The following is a 22,166-nucleotide window of genomic DNA, read 5'->3' as shown; positions in this document are numbered from 1 at the left end:
GGAAGTTGAATGCGTGTGCCAGGAATTATGAGCCCAGTTAACAGGGCTGGCATGTCACCATGTCTTGTGTACATAGATTGTAAAAAAAAAACTGATCACTTGTGATACTACACACAAGGCGTCAAGACAAGGGATGGAATTCTACAGCCTTGTCACAGTGTGAGCGGGGATGGAAAATGCACTGAGTCGTTCAAACATTCTTTGAGTTCGGTGGGACTGGAAAATTCTTCTGAGGAGAGAGTTTATAAGATTCCACCCACAGTCTTCTTGTGAAATGGCGTTGGAGTTGTTTGGATGGGATGTAAATCAGTTACTGCTTCTTCAAAATCAGATGGATTCATTCCTTCTGTCAATGCAATAAATTTGGCCCTGATTTTGTTGTGACGATAACAGTTAGGTTAACAGCACTCGGTTTTAATGAGTAAATCAGAAAGCCATTATCAGACACCGCAAAAGCTCAGTTGAAATTAGAAATCAGCAAGTTGTTGCCAGGGATATCCTACTGTACTAGAAGTTTTGTTTCAATAACATAATTCCTGCATCTGCCAGAGATTTGGTGCAGAAGCAGCCATTTGGCCCATCGAGACTGCACCAACTCTCTGGCAGAGTATCTTACCCAGGGCCCCTCCCGCATCCCTGTAACCCTACGTATCTCCTGTGGCTAATCCACCTAACCTGTGGACTGCAGCCAATCCACTTAATCAGCACGTCTTTCGGACTTTGGGAGGAAATCGGAGCACCCGGAGGAAACTCAGGCAGACACGGGGAGAACGTGCAAACTCCACACAGCGACCCGAGCCAGGAACTGGGCTCTTGGCACTGTGAGGCAGCGGTACTAACCACTGTGCCACCCTCATGGTATCTGGCTGGGGGTACACAGCATTGAGACACATGATAGGTGTGAGGTTTTGCGCTTATCTATTATACTCACTAATTACGCTTAAAAATATTAGGGCTTGACCATTCGAGTGTAACTACATTTTTAACAACAGGGTAAGTCTTAATTATTGCTGAACTGGCACTGAAAATTAATCTTTTTAAATGTGGCATCTCTTTTCTTCAGGTTTCGATTATTGCTGGGGATTTTAAAAAGTTTCACTTTGCTTTTACTTTCTGTCTCGTTTATCTTTCCATCTCATCTCCCTCTTCATCTCTTTCTGATGTTTTTTTGTAGATGGTTTTTATATAGAATAAAATATTCCATCTTACAGTTTCTGCTTCAGACTCTGCTTGTCTCAATAAGGATACTTCAACCTGATTAGTTAACGAGAGACACCATTGTTTGCTCTATTCACATAAATCCCAGATCTCCCGGACAGTAGAATGTACAGTGGCACAGTGGTCAGCACTGCTGCCTCACAGTGCCAGGGACCGGGTTCGATTCCCGGTTTGGGTCACTTCTGTGCGGAGTTTGCACATTCTCCCCGTGTCTGCGTGGGTTTCCTCCGGGTGTTCCGGTTTCCTCCCACAGTCCGAAAGACGTGCTGGTTAGCTGGATTGGCCATGTTAAATTCTCCCTCAGTGTGCCCGAACAGGCGCCACGAGGGGATTTTCACAGTGACTTCATTGCAGTGTTAATGTAAGCCTACTTGTGACACTAATAAATAAACTTTAAACATGCTGTTAAACTCTCTGACCACAAGTCACAGTACAGAAGAACATGGAAATTCCATTGCAAGTATACGCATAATGAATCGCTGACATTCTTTGTCCATTGTTAACTCCTAAATCCGGTTAATTGGTTTTGGATTACTGTTCGTAAGTAAACAGTAAAATACACCACAATTTATAGAATCCCTACAGTGCAGAAGGAGACCATTCGGCCCATCGAGTCTGCACTGATCACAATCCCCGTAATTTCAAATATTTTCCCTGCTAATACTCCTGACACTAAGGGGCAATTTAGCATGGCCAACCCACCTAACCCACACATCTTTGGAGTGTGAGAGGAAACTGGAGCACCCGGAGGATACCCACAAACACCACACAGACAGTCACCCGAGGTCAGAATTAAACCCTGTGCTCACCACTGTGCTAACCTGCGACCCACCACTGTGTCACCATGCTGTGTCAAGCAGAGAAGTGGAGTTGGCTGACACATCAGCATGAGCTGGGAGTTCCACGAGGATGCTTCAGAGCGCCACTACTGGTGGGGAGGTGTAATTGCAGCGTGACAAGTTTATTTGGAGAGTTAACATGATAAATATGGTCAGAGGAATTTGAAATGATGCAAAAGGTTCCAATTTATATTGGGAGTGTGTATAAACACAAGGGGGATTATTTTAACCTAAACTGGCAGACAGGTGACCGATTAGATTGGGTGAAAGATTTTAAGGGGGTAAAGTTCAGGATGGGTACAAAACCTCTGTTGTGTCAATTTCGCCAATTTCCCAATGACGTGTTGGGTTAAAATTGCACGCACACGAAATGTTTATTACATATATAGAAAAAGATCTTCACATTGGGTAAATGATTCTTCTTCTTTTCCAGGATAAACCAATTCTTGCCCCAGAACCTTTGCTATTGGACGGCCTGGAGCCATTATTTACACAACTGAATAATTGGAATTTTCCCATCTTTGATCTTGTGGAGAAGACAGGCTCAAAATGTGGCCGGATCCTTAGCCAGGTGAGATATGCTTCTGTCAAGCTGGAGTATTGGTGTCTTCATAGAATTCTGGAATGGTCAACAGCACAGAAGAACATTAGAAATATAGAATCTCTACAGTGCACAATGAGGTGATTCGGCCCATCGAGCCTGCGCTGACAACAATCTCACCCAAGTCCTATTCCACATATTTACCCTGTTAATCCCCCAAAACTAGTGTCAATTTAGCATGGCCAATCAACCTAACCCACCCATCTTTCGGATTGTGGGAGGATATCTGAGCGCCTGGAGGAAACCCACACACACACGTGGGGAGAATGTGCAAACTCCACAAACTTCACACATACATGCACATACACCATGATCTCTCTTTCTCTGTCTCACACACACACATACACACCACTATCTCTCACCTCTCACACACGCAGACACACACCACTCTCACTCACTCACTAGATCTAGATAGGCTGGGCAAATGGGCCAGGAACTGGCAAATGGAATTTAGTGTTGGCAAGTGTGAAGTTGTCCACTTTGGTAGGAATAATGGTAGGAAGGACTATTACTTACGTGGCGAAAAACTGCAGCATGCTACAGTGCAGAGGGACCTCGGGGTCCTTGTGCATGAGTCGCAAAAACCCAGCTTGCAGGTGCAGCAGGTGGTCGGGAAGGCGAATGGGATGCTGGCCTTCGTAGCGAGGGGGATTGAATATAAAAGTAGGGAGGTCTTGCTGCAACTGTACAGGGCACTGGTGAGGCCGCAGCTGGAGTACTGTGTGCAGTTTTGGTCGCCGCACTTACGCAAGGATATTTTGGCCTTGGAGGGAGTGCAGAGGAGGTTTACTAGGCTGATACCGGAGTTGAGGGGGTTGAACTATGAGGAGAGGCTGAATAAACTAGGCTTGCACTCGTTAGAGTTTAGAAGAATGAGGGGGAGATCTCATTGAGACATATAAGATGATGAATGGGTTGGATAGGATAGAGGCGGAGAGGCTTTTCCCGCTCAGAAAGGACAGTAGGGCTAGAGGGCACAGCCTCAAGATAAAGGGGGGGCAGTTTAGAACGGAGTTGAGGAGGAACTTCTCCACTCAAAGGGTGGTGAATCTCTGGAATTCTCTGCCCGTTGAAGTGGTGGAGGCTGCCTCGCTAGATATATTTAAGACGCGGGTTGATGGGTTTTTGATAAGCGAGGGGATTAAGGGTTATGGGGAGAAGGCAGGAAAGTGGAACTGAGCCACGACAGATCAGCCATGATCTAATTGAATGGTGGGGCAGGCTCAAGGGGCTAGATGGCCTACTCCTGCTCCTATTTCTTATGTTCTTATGTTCTCTCTCACACACACACACACACCACTCTCAGGTGCACATACTCTCACACACTCACCGCTATCTCTCTCTCTCTCTCTCTCTCTCACACAGACACACACACACCACTCTCTCTCTCTCTCAGCCAAACACACACACACGACACACTCTCACTCACAGGCACACACACGCACACACACAATCTCTCTCTCTCTTAAACACCATTTACTCACACACACCACACTCACTCACTCACACACACATACCTCTCTCTCGCGTGCGCGCGCACACACACATACTCCCACACACACACACGCACACACACACAAACCACTCCCACGCACGTGCGCACACACACAACACTCACTCTCACAAGTTGATGATTTGAGACAGCCACATTTGAAAACAGGTGCAATTGCTTTAGACGTAACTCAGGGAAGGTTTACTCGACTCATTCTTGGGATGAAGGATTTATCTTGTGTAGAAAGATTGAACCGGTTGTGTTCGTAGCACTGGTGTTAAAATATACGCCCTTACGGGGACTAGATACATGGAATACCACAAGGATATCATCCCTCTTGTGGGGACGACAGACCTCAGGGACACAGTTTAAGAGTGAGAGGTCACCCTTTAAAGACAAAGGGAAGTGTTTTTTTCTGCCAGAGAGTCAGGAGATTGAGAAATTCTCTTCACAGGAGGGTAGTGATTCTGGGGAATGGGATTTTCTAACCACGCTTGCCCCAAGAATCAGAAAATCCTGCCTGAGGTCAACGAACCATTGCATGGTCTGCCCCCCTCATCCACTCCAATCCCCGTGGTGGATGGGACAGAAAAATTTTAAATTTATTTGAGATGGAGTTAGATTTTTGTTAGACAAGGGAGTCAAAGGTTACGCAGGGTGGGGAGAGGGAGGCGGACAGGAAAGTGGATTGAAGTTTATTTATTGGTCACAAATAAGGCGTACATTAACACTGCAATGAAGTTACAGTGAAGTTCCACTAGTCGCCACACTCCAGCGCCTGTTTAGGTCAATGCACATGACCGGCGCATCTTTTCGAATACGGGAGGAAACCAGAGAACCCGGAGGAAATCTCCACGCAGATACGGGGAGAATACGCAAATTCCACACAGGCAGTGACCCAAGCCGGGAATCGAACCCAATTCCCTGGCGCTGACAGGCAGCAGTGCCAACCACTGTGCCGTTCTGCCGCCCCTTGAGACTACAACCAATTAGTCACGATCTTACTGAATGGCGGAACAGACTCGAAGGTCTGAATAGCCTACTTTGGATTTGCAGTCTTAGGTCCCGATGTCTGTATGAACAAAGTGACATCGGATAACAATTACTGCAAAGTAACCTTTTCGTGATATAGAAATGGAAAGTCGATGGAAACCCTTGTTGCCCTGTTGGTTGGCATTCCTGCCTGGCTAAAATCAGCGTTCCTCTTCAGAAGAAGGGGAATAGAAAAGGGATGGAAATTTCCTTGGTTCAGATTTTATCCCGATCCGCGGATCAGAACTTGTGATGCAGAACAAAGAGAAAGCGACAAGTTATTGCTCTGGGGTTTTGCTGCTCCACTTGCAATCAGAGCTTTTTTTTTTCAATGGGCAGCATTTTATTCATTCAGGGAGTCCTGGATTTCTTTTATGCCTTCACCTTCGAACACCAGTAATATAGAGTCAGGGACTTCATTGTTAATGTGCAAATACTACGGAACATCTCAAGATTATTAATTTGTGCTTGTGATCTGTGAGTTGTTGACTGGGAGCAATTGGAGCGGAACATAAAACGTCACCTCGTTACTGACCTTGCGCAGATGCAAAAGGCTTTTACGTTTCCTCGTGGTGTGGTTTCAGGCAGTCTTTTCATTCCGGAGTTAGTTAAATTTCCAGTCTTAATAAGAATGGATGTGTCCTCAATTTATCGCAGATAAATTCCAACCATTTCGTTTGTGGGAAGCAGGCAGGAAGAACGGGTTCTGTAGGAAGGAAAGAGAAGTAGCAGAATGGAAGGGGACAGTTGTGTGTTGGACATGTCGTTTGGACTTCCGTTATCATGAACAGGAACACGCTTTAACATCGTCTTAGAACAAAACAAAGAACAACCCAGCACGGGAAACAGGCCCTTCGGCCCAGCGAGCCCGCGCCGCCGCATCACCCTACACCTATTCTACCCTGCGTGTCTCCGAATGGTTCCCCTAACTTAGCCAGATTCAGGGGAGATCAGTGTCAATTTGGTAAACCAGTCAGCCTAAGAGCACATCTTTGGGGTGTGGGAGGAAACCCACGCAACCACAGGGAGAATGCACAAACTCCCACAGACACAGGCCCAAATCCACGTATCTGCACAGCTAGCAGTGCTAGTCACCGAGCTGTTGCGGCGCCCGTCTACCGGTCCAGGATCAAGCACACACACCGACACGAAGTACTAGGCCACTCCCGGAACTTCCAAGAGCAGCCCACGCACGACCCACCGTGTGCATGCCCCTTGTTTGACAACGAGGTGGACCTCCACCTGCAGAATAAAAAGACAAAAACGTTAACTTACAAGTCTGCATTTCCGGTGTCTCCTGAGGTTCTGACCTTATTTAATAGCCCCTACTATAACCCTCCATCCTCGTTTTGCTCATGTGTCTGTCTAACTGAACCTTAAACGAGTCCAACGTTCCTGCCTCCACCACCCTACTCGGTAGCGCGTTCCATACCCCCACAACTCTCTGCGTAAAGAACCTTCCTCTCACATCCAAATTATACCTCTCCCCCCTCACCCTTAAATCATGACCTCTCGCATTTGTACCCAGTCTAGGGAGCAGCCTCTCACTATTGACTCTATCTATTCCCTTCAGTATCTTATATACCTCTATCATGTCCCCCCTCAACCTCCGTCTTTCCAAGGAGAAAAGTCCCAGTTTCTCCAACCTTTCCTCGTAACCCAGCCCCTCCATGCCAGGCAACATCCTGGTAAACCTCCTCTGAACCTTCTCCAGAGCCTCCACGTCCTTCCGGTAGTAAGGTGACCAGAACTGGACGCAGTACTCCAAATGCGGTCTAACCAACGTTCTATACAACTGAAGCATTAGACGGCAGCTTTTATACTCTATACCCCTTCCTATAAAGGGTAGCATTCCATATGCCTTCCTAACAACCTTCTCCACTTGTGTCGCAACATTCATGGATTTGTGAACCTGCACTCCCAGGTCCCTCTGTATTTCTATACTCCTAATCGGTCTACCTTTTATCACATAGCTCCTTTCTGCATTATTCCTTCCAAATGCATCACCTCGCATTTGTCAGGATTAAATTCCATCTGCCACCTATCTGCCCACTGCACCAACCTATCTATATCCTGTTGTATCACCTGACAATCCAGTTCAGTACCCGCTAACCCTGCCATCTTGGTGTCATCTGCAAACTTGCTGATCACACCACCTACGCTCTCTTCCAAGTCGTTTATGTATACTACAAAGAGGAGAGGTCCCAGTACTGAGCCCTGCGGCACACCACTGGTCACTGGCCTCCAGCCCGAAAAGGTCCCCTCCACAACTACCCTCTGTCTCCTATTCACCTGACGAAGAGGGAAACCTCAAAAGCTTGTGAGTCTATTATCAAATAAATCGGTTGGACTAAAACCTGGTGTTGTCAGACTTTTTACTGTGTTTACGCCAGTCCAACGCCGGCATACCCACATCAGTCCTATTGACCAGCCAGTTCTCAATCCACCTAGCTACCTGACCTCGTATCCCATGCGCCTTAACCTTTTCTACCAGCCTACCGTGAGGTAGGTCTTCTCACTATTGTCCCGTGTAAAAATAAATAACCATCCAGTCGTCATCTCTGTAATGTTAATTTGTGATGAATGTGGTTTTGTAGGCTGTTGGAGTAATGTGATTACCCTGTTTTTTCACACAAGGAAATATTAACTCATTATTTGTCCCACACTGGAGGCCTTGTGGTGCAGTGAGGGTTAGCATTTTTGCCCCTTGAACCAGAAGCTCCAGATTTGAGTCCCACGCCCAGGCCAGGCAAGGTGCCATCCAGAACTCAGACAAACAGGTTGAGTGTCAACCCATAACTCCTTCCAGTGGCTGACGTTGAGGGTTCCTGGTCAGCCGTGCTTGATGTGGAGGGGTGCCCCTCAAGCCAAACGCCTCTGGCGACAGACTAGAAACCTGTTCCAGGAATAACTCGCATTGGAAACTGACAAAAGTCCACCTCAGGGAAGAGAATTAGGAATTTGTCCTTTGAGACATGTCCTTTAATCAGTGCATTGAGCTCTCATTTTAACTGCTGGTGATGGTATAAAATGGATGCTAGCTGATCATTCCTCGTTATCCACCTCTCCCAGTTCTTACTTCCGTTGAAGTGATTCAAATTAAAAATCAGGAGCGATTAAAATCCAATATTGTCTGTTCCATGCTATCAGCAAAACACACCGGCACTCGTACCCATCCATGCAGCTATTTCAGGATTTACATGCTCCATTCATGCTGTTGCCTCTGTGTGATACACATCCCATCGTTGCTTCTGGATGCAGAGATTACATCCAAAGATCATTGTTTGGCAGTGCAGCAACTCCGGAATAGCAGAAGAAGTTGACAGTATTTCATAATCAAGTGCGAAGCACTGACCTTTATTTGTGTCAGTGTTGAACTTGGCAAGTTCAACTCCTTGGTAGACTCTACACTGATATGGTGTGGCCAGGCACACACACTTAACCAATTACACACACACAACACATACACACGCACACGCACACGCACACTTGTAAACTACAAAAGGCCATGAATGCAGTCAAATCCATCAGGCAAACCAACCTTCCGTCCATTGACTCTTGTCTACACTTCCCGCTGCCTTGGAAAAGCAGCCAGCATAATTACAGACCCTACACGCCCCGGGCGTTCTCTCTTCCACCACCTTCTGTTGGAAAAAAGATACAAAAGTCTGAGGGCATGAACCAAACGACTCAAGAATAGCTTCTTCCCTGCTGCCGTCAGACTTTTGAATGGACCTACCTCGCACTAAGTTGATTTTTCTCTATGCCCTAGGCATGACTGTAACACTACCTTCTTCACTCACTTGTTTCCTTCTCTATGAATGGTATGCTTTGTATAGCGCACAAGAAACAATACTTTACACTGTATAACTAATACATGTGACAATAATAAAGCAAATCAAACATGAGATATATATATATATAAAAAACACATATGAATTTTTTATATTTGTATTCTGTAATTATACATACATAGCACAAAAAATTGTACACTGTTCATAATGTTAGCTTTAGTGGAGGTGCTGCTGTGGTGGTATTGTCACTAGACTAGTTATCCAGGGACCCAGAGTAATGGTCTTGGGACCCCAGGTTCGAATCCCACCAAAGCAAATGGCGGAATTTGATTTCATTAAAAATCTGGAATTAAAAGCTTAACGATGATCACGAAACCATAGTCGATTGTCGACAAACTCATCTGGTTCACCAATGTCCAGAGTCACGGCAATGTGTTTGACTCTTAACTGATCTTTCAAATGGGCCAGCAAGCCACTCAGCTCAAGGGCAATTAGGGATGGGCGGTAACTGCCCATCCCCTGAACACATTTGTAAAAACAAAACATTCAGAGAATACATGCATTTATATTTGCCATAATAGCTACATGTTGATATTCAGAGATAAAAAAGGACTTCAGTAAATAGAACACTGCTTACATCACCAAGTTGATCATTATTCATCTGTGGGGCTCTGACCCCTATCAGAAGGCAGGAATAGAAACAGCTTCAAGCTGCAGTTATAGTGAAGACTGAAATGCATCTTTAATGGTTTTATAGCGCAGCACAATACCTGATCTGGACTTGATGTGCCCAAGACACTCAGAAACAGGGTGCACAATAATATCATTATATCATTGTCTTTCAATTGTGTTCTAACAGCTCCTAGTGCAAAGTCGGAAAAGGCGGCTATTTTAAAGCACATTGCAGTTAGAATCCCCACGACCTGTTCAAATTCTTGAAACTATTTGCTGCCACGTTGGAGAGCGAAACAGGAATGTATTTTTAATTTGGGGGTGGGCGGTGTGGGGGTCAATGGATTATACCTGTGACCCAGAACTCCTGGTAATTAGCTCACGGATTCACGGGTGGAACGATGGTTGAATTTTCTCTTGGCCATTTTCTCTAATGTGCCGGAATGGACCCAATGGGTCGAAGGGCCTCATCTGCACTGTATGATTCATCTCCTGGGTTGTTGTTGCTATTAAGTTGATGGACAGTTGGGGATTGGGGCCCACGTGACTCTTAAATAGATTTTCGTCAGTATTTATTGGCGTTTTCCGTCCACCCATTCCTGAATTTCTCTCTTGGTGCAGGTGGCATTCAGACTGTTTGAAGACACTGGACTTTTTGAGATATTTAAAATCCCGTTAAAAGAATTCATGAACTACTTCCATGCATTAGAAAATGGATATCGCGATATCCCCTGTAAGTATTCTTGTGTTTTATTTTCCTTTATGTAGAAAAACATCACTCCCTCCACCCTATGTGGCCCGGTGTTAATGTGATCGTTGTTATTTAGGGGTGTGTGTATGGTAAATAGGGCACACAAAATCATGCACTCCATCTCATACCTCAAGCAGTAAACCAATCTCAAGGGACATCTAGGTCAAAGAAGTGGAACTGTTGCGAGGTAGCCCAATCTCGGCTCCCCAGAAGCTAAATTCCTGCTGGAAATGCCAGGTAGAATCCCTACACTGCAGAAGAAGACCACTCGGCCCATCAAGACCACCATCCCACCCAGGCCCCACTCCCCACACGTTTACCCCGACACTAGGGTCAATTTAGGACGGCCAATCAACCTAACCTGCACATCTTTGGACTGTGGGAGGAAACCGGAGCACCCGGAGGAAACCCACGCAGCCCACAGGGAGAACATGCAAACTCTACACAGATAGTGACCCCAGGCCAGAATTGAACCCGATCCCTGGCGCTGCGAGGCAGTTGTGCTAATCACCATGCCATCGTGCCAGCCCAGTCAAGCTGCCACTTACACTTCACTGCGACAACATGAGGGATCGTTTTATGGTCATCGCTGATTTTGTAGGTCGTTGCTGTGAAGGTCATTCCCATATTTGCTGCCTACAACAACTAACACATTGGTCACCCTATGTGCTTACTCCAATGGAATAGAATCCTGACGGTGCCAAAGAGGCCATTTAGCCCATTGGGTCTGCACCAACTTTCTGACAGAGCATCTTATACAGTCCCTCACCCCCACATGTTTCCCATGGCTCATCCATCCAATCTACACATCTTGGGGCACCAAGGGACAATTTAACATGGCCAATCCACCTCATCTGCATATCTTTGAACTTGGGAGCAAAACTTATCACCCAAAGGAAATCCACACAAGATGCAAACTCCACACAGTCACCTGAGGCCAGAGTTGAACCCGGGTCCCTGGTGCTGCGTACCACTGTGAAGCTCTAAAGATGTTTGAGTTAAGTGGATTGGCCATGCTGAATTGCTCCTAAGTGTCAGGGGGATTAGCAGGGTAAATACGTGGGGTTACAGAGATAGGTGGGATTGTTGCCGGTGCAGGTTTGATGGCTGCCTTCTGCATTGTAGGGATTCTATGATGCTATCAGATATGTTAGATGCGATACTGAATTCCAAAAAAAGTTGAGATAGCCAGAATTAATTTTGTGAAGATACAGATGAAGAATAACAGTTTTTTTTTCATCCAGAGGGTGGTGATGCTCTGGAGTGTGCTGCCAGCAGGGTCGGTTGCCTCACACCCTTTAAAAAGTACCTGGATGAACACATGATTCATCATTTCATTCAAGGCTTTGGGCCAAGTGCTGGTTAACGGGATTAGGTGGGCAATTCAGGGCCTTTCATGCGTTGGTGCAGACTCGATGGGCCGAAGGGCCTGTTCTACACCGGAAGATTCTGTGAAGTTTGTAGCAAGGAGAAAGTCCTTCTGATGCGAGATTCTACTGAGTTCCTAGTCTGCGTCAGAAACCAAAATAATAAATAAAGATGTGTGGAGGTAGATAGAGGCCTTAGAAACGTGGATTCTGAGAGGTTTAAGATTCCAAATGAGAAACCAATCGTGCTTGAAATTGCAAGATCAGAAAGAATTCTGACATCGAGACAATATTTTGGTCGGAGCTGAAAAGCAACAGCGATCTCCACCAGAGAGCAAAGTGAGGGCAGCAGTAAAGTGGTGGGCAAAAGTACTTCATCCACTTTGCAAAGTCCTGAGGTTAAAAAAGCCATTAGAGAAACGCGTGAATAATATTTTACAAATAATTCAGTCAAGCGCAACTTCCTTCACTGTAAGTTTTCCGTCATAGATAACATGGAATGGCGACAGTAATGATTCCTCCTGATAACTTACAACTGATGTCAAATTAATCGGTGTCCCACTACGTTCTTCAGCCTTGTCGCCAATTTAAAAATTAGAGCCACATAACCAGGCTTACGGGAACAGCCATTAGGAAGATGGGTGATGGGTTGTTTGGTACCTGCTCCAGTTCATTCTGGATGTAATATTATCTGGACCAGTCGTCCAATCCAGCTAAACATTCCTAATCTATTTGAAACATTATCCCCAACTATCTGAATAGTGCAAAACGTTGAATATCTTTCAGGTTTCAGAATTTTTTCATTACCGTTAACCACAATTGAAGGAAGAAAGACCATATTTACACAGCATGTTTCATGAGTACCACATAATTCTTTACACTCAATGACATGTCCTGAAACGTAGTCACTGCTGTAAATGTAGGGATGACTAGCACAGTGGCTAGTCCTTCTGCCTCACAGCAGCAGGGACCCGGGTTCAATTCCAGCCTCGGGTCACTGTCTGTGTGGAGTTTGCACTTTCTCCCCGTGTCTGCGTGGGTTTCCTCCGGGTGCTCCAGTTTCCTCCCACAATCCAAAGATGTGCGGGTTAGGTTGGTTGGCCACGCTAAATTGATCTTTAGTGTTGGGGATTAGCAGCGTAAATATGTGGGGTTATGGGGATAGGGCCCGGGTGGCATTGTGGTCGGTGATGACTTGGTGGGCCGATCGGCCTCCTCCTGCACCGTGGGGATTCTATGATGGGCCGAATGGCCTAATTCTGCTCCTATGTCTTATGAACTTGATACCTTAAGCACTGCAATTTCCCATTCAGCCATGCGTGACCTCATTACCTTCACCCTGAACGCTGCATGCTTGCTAGCAATTTTGCCAATGTTGTGAATCACGGCCATATTCTCCAACCTCGCCCACGGCCGGGATTCTCCAGTCCCGCTGCAGTGACTGGAGACTTGATTGAGCGCCAAATTCTCACTGACAACACTAGCCAGGCGCGCGACAAAGGAGAATCCTGGCCCCGTACTTCATTGGACTGGTGAATGTCAAACACCACGAGACCTTACTCTCGGAGGTGCCGTATGTCACCTTGAGGGAATTAAGCGTGACAGCGTTACAGGGAGAATGGCCAGTGGGACAATTATCTGCTGTATTTGCTCCAAGTGAAGGGTGAAAATCCAGGGCAGGATATTTGGCAAGCTAGGCTAGGCCTTGTGTCAATAAAATTGCACATTCCACAACTGCATTCTCAAACGTATTGAGCCAAATCAGGCTTAAGCAGCTTTGTGAGTTGTTTCTGGAACATTAAAGGATTGTTATTGGTGGGAGGCTGTGAGTGTAAACTTGTTTTGCTGCCTAGAAAGTGGCACTTAATGATTAGGAGCATTCTGAGCTCTTGCGATTGGACAGATAAGAAGGCAAGTGAGGTCCCACTCAGCAGAGTGACAGAGGAGAGGTGTTGGTGGAGAGTGGTGTGGCCAGTTGCACTGAAGGCGACATAGAATGCTTTTTTATTTTGCCAATCCCCACATTTCTAATACCAGCTGACAAAAAAGGTATATTATAAATGCTGGAAGTTTATTTATTTAGTCGCAAGTAGGCTGAGATTCACATGGCAATGAGGTTACCGTGAAAAATCCCCTCGTCCCCACATTCCTGCGCCTGTTTGAGAGAATTTAGCACGGCCAATGCACCTAACCAGTCTTTCAAACTGTGGGAGGAAACCAGAGCACCCGGAGGAAACCCACGCAGACACAGGGAGTACGTGCAGACTCCGCACAGACAGTGACCCAAGCCGGGATTGAACCCGGGATCTTGGGGCTGTGAGGCAGCAGTGCTAACCGCTGTGCCACCCATGCCGCCCTAAAGTCAATAGCAGGTCAGTCAGTACCTGACGGGACAGACTGGCACTCGGAATAGGAAAGTTGGGTGACAGTAAAAGAATTGGCTCTGTTTTCAGGTTGTACCGATTTCACTGAGGAACAGTCCACTCTTCTCCCAAAACTGGTCTGGAATTCCCTTCCTGAACTTTCCCACCTCCCTTTCCTTCTTTAAGATCCTGGTTAGAAGTCGCCTCTTTAGCCAAAGACTTGTTCACCTCCCCAAATAGTTTTTCTTTTGGCCTTAATCTGTTTTCTTTCTCTGTGCGCCTTCTGCGAGCATTCCAGACAATTTTCTACAAAGAAAGACTTGTCTTTCACGATCTCAAGACCTCTTGCGGACAATTGTTTCAAGTGTTGAAATGTGCAGAGCAAGAACCTCTGCCCTCTGCCCCCCTCTAAAAAAAAGCAATGTGCTAATGACTGGATCATTTGTTTCAATGATGTTAATTGAAGGATAAGTATTGGCACCGGTGAAAATCCTCTGCTGTTTATAGAATCTTACAGTGCAGAAGGAGGCCATTCAGCCCATTGAGTCTGCACTGACCACAATCCCACCCAGGTCCTTTCCTTGTAACCCCACGTAATCCCCCCGACACTAAGGGGAAATCCCACCCAGATCTTTTCCCTGCCCTGTAACCCCAAGTATTTAGCCTGCTAATCTCCCTAACCTACACCTCTTGGGACACTAAGGGGCAATTTAGCCCCTTCTTTGAGATAGGACCATGGGATGTTCCAAATCCACCTGAGAGGGTAGACAAGACCTTGGATTAGGGCCTCTGCTGCAAGCTTTTAATTCTGACCGAGCAGCACTCCTTTAGCATTGCTCAGGACTGACCACACACTACCTCACCATCTCCTGCTTTGACTTTTCCACTGTTCCTGATCGTCACACTGCTTGTCTGACATCTCACCCCGGTCGAGCAGAAATTTCCTCCAACTGAACGTTTGGAAGGCCAAAGTCATTGTCTTCAGGGCCCTGCCGCAGACTCCATCCCTCCGCCTGGCAAATATTGTACATCACACAGAGGCGAACTTCTGGTCCCCACATTACAGTTCTGGTCCCCACATTACAGGAAGGATGTGGAGGCTTTGGAGAGGGTGCAGAGGAGGTTTACCAGGATGTTGCCTGGTATGCGGGGGAGGTCCTATGAGGAGAGACTGAGGGATTTGGGGTTGTTTTCACTGGAAAGAAGGCGGCTAAGAGGGGATCTTATAGAGACATATAAGATGATTAGAGGTTTAGATAGGGTGGATGGTGATAGCCTGTTTCCTCGGATGGAGAAATCTAGCACGAGGGGGCATGGCTTTAAATTAAGGGGGGGTAGTTATAGGACGGATGTCAGGGGCAGGTTCTTTACCCAGAGGGTGGTGAGGGACTGGAATGCCCTGCCTGCTGCAGTTGTAAATGCGCCTAGTTTGGGGGCGTTTAAGAGATTGGTGGATAGGTTTATGGACGAAAAAGGAGTGGTTTAGATTAGTGGGTCAATGTTTTTTTTTAAAAATAAGACTGGTCGGCGCAACATTGTGGGCCGAAGGGCCTGTTCCGCGCTGTAATGTTCTATGTTCTATGTTCTATGTTCTGCCGTTTCTGCTTCTTCAGCAAAATGGTAAAGCTCATTGCATCAGCTCCTTCATCCCATCTGCTGCTGAACCCCTCACCCAGGCCATTGTTACCTCCATACTGGACTGTTTCATTGCCCTCCTAGTTTGATCCAATTTTCTATCCAACATCAACTGGAACTCATGAAAATTTTGCTGCCCGTGCACTAACTCATACCAAATCCCATCCACCCATCACCCCTGTACTTCAGTGCTGGGGCCTCAGCTATGTACCATTTATATAGATGATCTGGAGGAGGGGGCTGAGTGTAGGGTGATGAAATTTGCTGATGACACGAAGATGAGCGGTAAAGCAAATTGCGCGGAGAGTGTGGAAAGTCTGCAGAGGGATCTGAATAAGCTGAGCGAGTGGGCGAGGACCTGGCAGATGGAGTACAATGTTAGCAAGTGTGAGGTTATCCACTTTGGCAGAAATAATAGTAGGAGGGATTACTATTTAAAGGGCGAAAAGCTGCAGCATGCTACGGTGCAGAGGGACCTGGGGGTCCTTGTGCACGAATCGCAAAAACCCAGTCTGCAGGTGCAGCAGGTGATCAAGGAGGCGAATGGAATGCTTGCCTTTATAGCGAGGGGGATAGAATATAAAAGTAGGGAGGTCTTGCTGCAACTGTACAGGGCACTGGTGAGGCCGCAGCTGGAGTACTGTGTGCAGTTTTGGTCACCGCACTTGCAGAAGGATATATTGGCCTTGGAGGGAGTGCAGAGGAGGTTCACTAGGCTGATACCGGAGATGAGGGGGTTGGACTATGAAGAGAGACTAAATAGACTGGGTCTGTACTTGTTGGAGTTTCGAAGCACGACGGGGGATCTTATAGAGACGTATAAGATAATGAAAGGGATGGATAGGGTAGAGGTAGAGAGATTCTTCCCGCTTAGAAAGGATAGCAGGACTAGAGGGCACAGCCTCAAGATAAAGGGGGGCCAGTTTAGATCGGCGTTGAGGAGGAACTTCTTCACTCAAAGGGTGGTGAATCTCTGGAATTCTCTGCCCGTTGAAGTGGTGGAGGCTACCTCGCTAAATATATTTAAGTCACGGGTAGATAGGTTTTTGAGAGACAAGGGAATTAAGGGTTATGGGGAGAAAGCAGGTAAGTGGAACTGATCCACTTCTGGTCAGCCATGATCTTATTGAATGGCGGGGCAGGCTCGAGGGGCTAGATGGCCTACTCCTGCTCCTATTTCTTATGTTCTTATGTTACTTGCTGATGTATATTGGCTCCCAATCTAGTTCCGCCTCCATTTCAAAATCCTCATCTTTGTTTTCAAGTTTCTTCATGCTCTCAATCCTTCCATATCTCTGCAATCTTTTGAAGTCGTTCCAAGCTTACAAAATCATGCACTCTTTCAATTCTGGCCTCTTTCATGCTCATAGTTTTAATATCTACACCTCTGGGTGGTCAGTTCCTAAGGCCCTGAATGAATTCTGCAATTCTCTTGTCAAACCTCTTTGCCTCTCTCCTCCCCTGAGTTACTCTGTAAAACTTGCGTCTTTGGCTGTGTATTTGGTTATCTGAGCTCCTTCTGTGGCTCAAGAGCGATAATTTGGAAAAGGTCAATAAACACATTGAAATAACTTAGATAAGGTTTTAGCACAAGTACAATAACCACTGGGCTAAAAATGCAAAGTGCCTTGGAATGTTTTCCAACATTGAAGGTATTATATAAATACTAATAGTTGTTGGCTCAGATGAGAAACCTATCAGCTGAGCCATTATTGACAGTTTCTGCTTGAAAGTCACTGGTCCATGGTTTTGCTGTTGACGTGACATGGCTAATGGCACTTGCCACGTGTTTAAACCACACGGTAACATTTATGCGAGAGGCAGACACGTGGCAACACTGTACAAGTTGTAACGTTCCATCATTGGCATCTCAGAGGGAAAATTGTGTCACCTGTTCACCAATGGAATGCATTGAATGGGGTGACATTGTTGCTTAGATACAAAGTAAACTCACCACACAAAGTTAAGTCATTCTGTTTCAGTCCTTGGGGGCGATTTTTCCAGACTTGTTGCACTTTGGCGCAAGTCGGGCCAATCTGGGAAAACATTGCGGCCAACAAATCGTCCCATGGAACCATAGAACATTACAGCTCAGAAACAGGCCTTTTGGCCCTTCTTGTCTGTGCCGAACTATTTTTTGCCTAGTCCCACTGACCTGCACTTGAACCATATCCCTCCACACCCCTCTCATCCATGAACCCGTCCAAGTTTTTCTTAAATGTTAAAAGTGACCCCGCATTTACCACTTTACCCGGCAGCTCATTCCACTCTCCCACCACTCTCTGCGTGAAGAAACCCCCCCTAATATTCCCTTTAAACTTTTCTCCTTTCACCCTTAACCCATGCCCTCTGGTTTTTTTCTCCCCTAGCCTCAGTGGAAAAAGCCTGCTTGCATTCACTCTATCTATTCCCATCAAAATCTTATACACCTCTATCAAATCTCCCCTCTACACTCCAGGGAATAAACCTGTATAAACCTAACCTATTCAATCTCTCTCTGTAACTCAGTTTCTCAAGTCCCGGCAACATTCTTGTGAACCTTCTCTGCACTCTTTCAACCTTATTTACATCCCAATCCCTTGCTGTTGGCACAAATTAGATTTCATCCAGAAAGGGTACGAGGCCTATTTAAAACATACTTAAAGTAGCATTTAAATTTGCTTAGCTGGATTCTCCCAGCTCCTGGGGTCTTTTGACCCTCAGGCACGGCACAAATCTGAGAGAGGTGGGGAGGGGGGATGCTTGAAGGCTACTGATGCCCTGAGTGGTGAGGGACATGACCCAGCAGTGCCCACCTGGCACACTGGCAATGGGGGTGGGGCCTGAGTGGGGGGGGGGCTGCGGTTCATGGAGTGGTGGGGCATGAAAGAGTGGAGGACAAAGGCGGGGCTTTGACAGGGGGCTATTGGGGGGGCGCGGGTATGAAGTTGGGGGTCATGAGGGGATGTGGCATGAAGTGGGGGGGTTTGTTAGGGGTCATGAAGGGAGAGCTGCAATGTCCTGATGTTGGCAATTTGTGTCAGCGAGGGTGTGGGTGAATGTGCCGCTGATAGGGCGGGGGGAATTCTTTCAGTGCGCTGAGAGATCAGGTTGCCCTCACAAAACGGCGTCCAGTCACTTTGCAGTTGGGTTCACTGGCGTGTTTATGTCCCACCCTTCCCAGAACCAGCACACAACTCACCACTCTCCCAAAGGAATAACCTAGCGTGAAATGATTACAGTCTGGCCCACGTAGGACAGATTGGTGCAGATCCCTCCTGTTTTCTCGCCGTTATGACATGTCGTAATTTTTAAAGAAAATTTTACCCCTTTTAACAAAATGACATGTGGTGATTATTGCTATTCAATCTATCCAGCACAGAAAATGACTCTAATTGTGGAATTTCATTCCTTTCGGAGTGAAGGAGTGAACTTGTTGGTGGTTTGAAAATATAAATTGTTCAAATTTAAAACAAAGTAATACTTTCTCCCTGTCTCTTTTTTACTCTCTTTTTGAATTCAATCTGTCATACCCCCACCCCACCACTTTTTCTCCCTGTCTCTCTTCCAATTCAATCTTTCTTTTCCCTCTTCTCTGCACCCAACCTGACATTGAATTCATCCACTTATTTGCAGTGAGTCTGAAAACATGCAAGAAACAGTAAGAGGGCATGTTTTGTTTTTAATCAACAGATCACAATCGTATACATGCCACAGATGTGTTACACGCAGTCTGGTACCTCACCACACAGCCAGTCCCAGGGCTGCAGACTACAATGAGTGATCATGGCTCGATGAGTGATTCAGGTACAACTTTTCAGAAGCAAACTCACTGTGGTGTGACTTAAATATATGTATGTACATCCACCAGTTTTCAAGAGTTCTGTTGCAAGTGACATTATTTTTAATATTTAAGGATTTAAGGACTTATTTTGTTCAGTATGCTACTTTAATTTAGAAAAAGTCAATAAACACATTAAAATCACTTTGTTAAGTTTCTAACACAAATACAATAGCCACAGGATTAAAAATGAAGCCCTTTAGTGCACAATTCTTATTCATGCTCCAATGTAGCTGAACTTGTTTCATTTCTATTGACTGACAGCAGATTAATATTTAGGGTGACACAGCGGTTAGCACTGCTGCCTCACAGCGCCCAGGTTCAATTCCTGGCTTGGGTCACTATCAGTGCAGAGTCTGCACATTCTCCCCATGTCTGCATGGGTTTCCTCTGGGTGCTCCAGTTTCCTCCCACAGTCCGAAAGATGGGCTGGTTAGGTGCATTGGCCACGCTAAATCCCCCCTTAGTGTACATAAACAAGCGCTGGAGTGTGGCGACTAGGGGATTTTCACAGTAACTTCATTGCAGTAAGCCCACTTGTGACAATGATTAAAAAAAACTTTTAAAACTTTGCGATAGGATAAAATGGTATCTCCAAGAGCAACGTGGTGACCGAATAGCTGGATCCATGGAATCTGGAATATAAAGCTAGTCTCACTAATAGTGGACATGAAACTGTTCTTGATTTATTATGAAGACCCATTTAGAAAACTGCTGTCCTTTCAGGAAAGCCTGACTCGGTTTGGCCCATATATGACTCCAGATCCCCAGCAATGTCGTTGGCGCTTATCTGATCTCTGAAAAATTCAGTTTAAGGGCAAATATGGAGATAAGCAACAAACTCTGAAATGTCCCCTTCCCCATGAAAGAATAAAAGAAGTGAGGAAACTACGATAGGCAAATTCTTTCTTCACTTGAGTGGCAACAGTTAAGGGATGGTTTGATGAAGGTCATTGAGATTATAAAAGAAATTCTGGGTAAGATAGATAGTAACAGAATGTTTACAGTGGTAATGATAGAGCACGTGTATCAGACAATCAGTTTCTCTCTCACAGACACTATGTATTTCCAACAATATGTCTCCAGCATTGGTGGTGTCTCCTTTTATATGCTCCATACTAGGCATTTATACATGTGATTAGTTCCAATTTAAAATGAGAAAATACTTATCATTCAATGCAAAGAGTAACTTTTCTTTTAACAAAGCCCATTGAAGTGGATAGAAATAACCTGAAATGATTCAAGTCCCTGGGCCTGATCTTAATACATTCCTTCCAACTCCATGAGCCCTTATGTTGCCTTTTATTAACTTTATGGAATGTCTTTTGGAAACCCAGGTATACAGCGTCAACTGGTCCTCCTTCACCTGTGCTCTTACAACCAAAAAAAGCTCTACTCAATTTGTCAAACAAGATTTCCCTTCAATAAAGCCATGTTGACTTATTCTAATCATACTGCGCTTTCTGAAGTGCATTGTGAAGGCTTCCTTAATACTAGATACCAGTATTTTCCCAACAAATGATGTTAGGCTAACTGGCCTGTAATACAGTGAACGCACTCTCACTCCTTTCTTGAAAAGCAGTGTAACATTTGGCAGCTTCTAATCTGATGGGACCATTCCCGAATCAGATGAATTTTAGAAAATCATAGATAATGCATTCACGTTCTCTGCAGCTATCTCTTTTAGAACTCTAGGTGTAGACGATCAGGTTTTAGGGATTTATCAGATTTAAGTCCCTTCAGTCTCTCCAATACTTATCTCTGCTTATTTTAATCTCTTTAATTTCCACACCCTTTTTTATCTCTCATTTACCATCTATTTCTGGAATGAAATCTGTCTTTCACTGTGAAGACAGACACAAAATACTTGTTCAGTGCTTTTGCCATTTCCTCATCCCCCATGATAATTTCTCCTATCTCTAGCTACAAGGGACATATGTTTACTTTAGCTACTCTCTTCCTTCATATATTATTATAGAAACACTTATAATTTATTTTTCTGAGGAGACTGCTCACATATTCTTTTCTCCCCTCATTACTTTCCTAGTGGTCCTTTCCTGGTTTCTGAAGCAATCCCAATCCTCAGACTTCCTGCTGTTTTTAGCACTATTGTAATCCTGTCCTTTTAATTTAATACCATCCCAAACTTAATTAGTGAGCCACGGATGGGCCTTTCTTGCTGAATTTTTATTTTTCAATGGAATGGATTTTTGTTGAACATTTTGAATTGTTTCATTAACCATTTTCCATTGTGCATTTACCACCATAATTTTTGGCCTTTTTACCCAATTAATTATAGGCCCCACTCCTCTCACACCCATGTATTTAGCTTTGTTTAAGTTTAATTCTTGTTGGTGATCGGAGTATGTCACTTTGAAGCTCAGTGGTGTTATGATCACTATTTCCCAGTGCATCTTTTACTGTACCACTACAAATTAACCCTGATTCATGACACGATACTAGTTTTAAAATATTAATTTGTGGGACATTGGCCTCGCTGGCTGCCCACATTTATTAACCATCCTTAATTGCCCTTTGACAGCAGTTGAGAATCAAGCACATTGCTGTAGCTCTGGAGTCAC

General features: G+C 45.4%; 1 protein-coding gene across 3 annotated transcripts in view; it reads left to right on the top strand.

Annotated features, from left to right (window-relative positions):
• pde3a (phosphodiesterase 3A, cGMP-inhibited) overlaps positions 1–22,166 on the top strand; it is a 452,164-nt gene that overhangs the window by 399,320 nt on the left and 30,678 nt on the right. For all 3 annotated transcript variants that reach the window (XM_080207222.1, XM_080207221.1, XM_080207220.1), the window contains 3 exons: positions 2,491–2,628; positions 10,270–10,381; positions 19,437–19,550. In XM_080207222.1, coding sequence (XP_080063348.1) covers positions 2,491–2,628; positions 10,270–10,381; positions 19,437–19,550 — 364 coding nt within the window. The remainder of the gene's footprint in view (positions 1–2,490; positions 2,629–10,269; positions 10,382–19,436; positions 19,551–22,166) is intronic.

The sequence above is a fragment of the Carcharhinus amblyrhynchos genome, chromosome 19 (assembly GCF_965287045.1).
Source record: "Carcharhinus amblyrhynchos chromosome 19, sCarAmb.v2.hapA, whole genome shotgun sequence".
NCBI lineage: Eukaryota > Metazoa > Chordata > Chondrichthyes > Carcharhiniformes > Carcharhinidae > Carcharhinus > Carcharhinus amblyrhynchos.
Note: the sequence above shows the minus strand (reverse complement) of the source record. Positions and strands in the feature narration are given on the sequence as shown.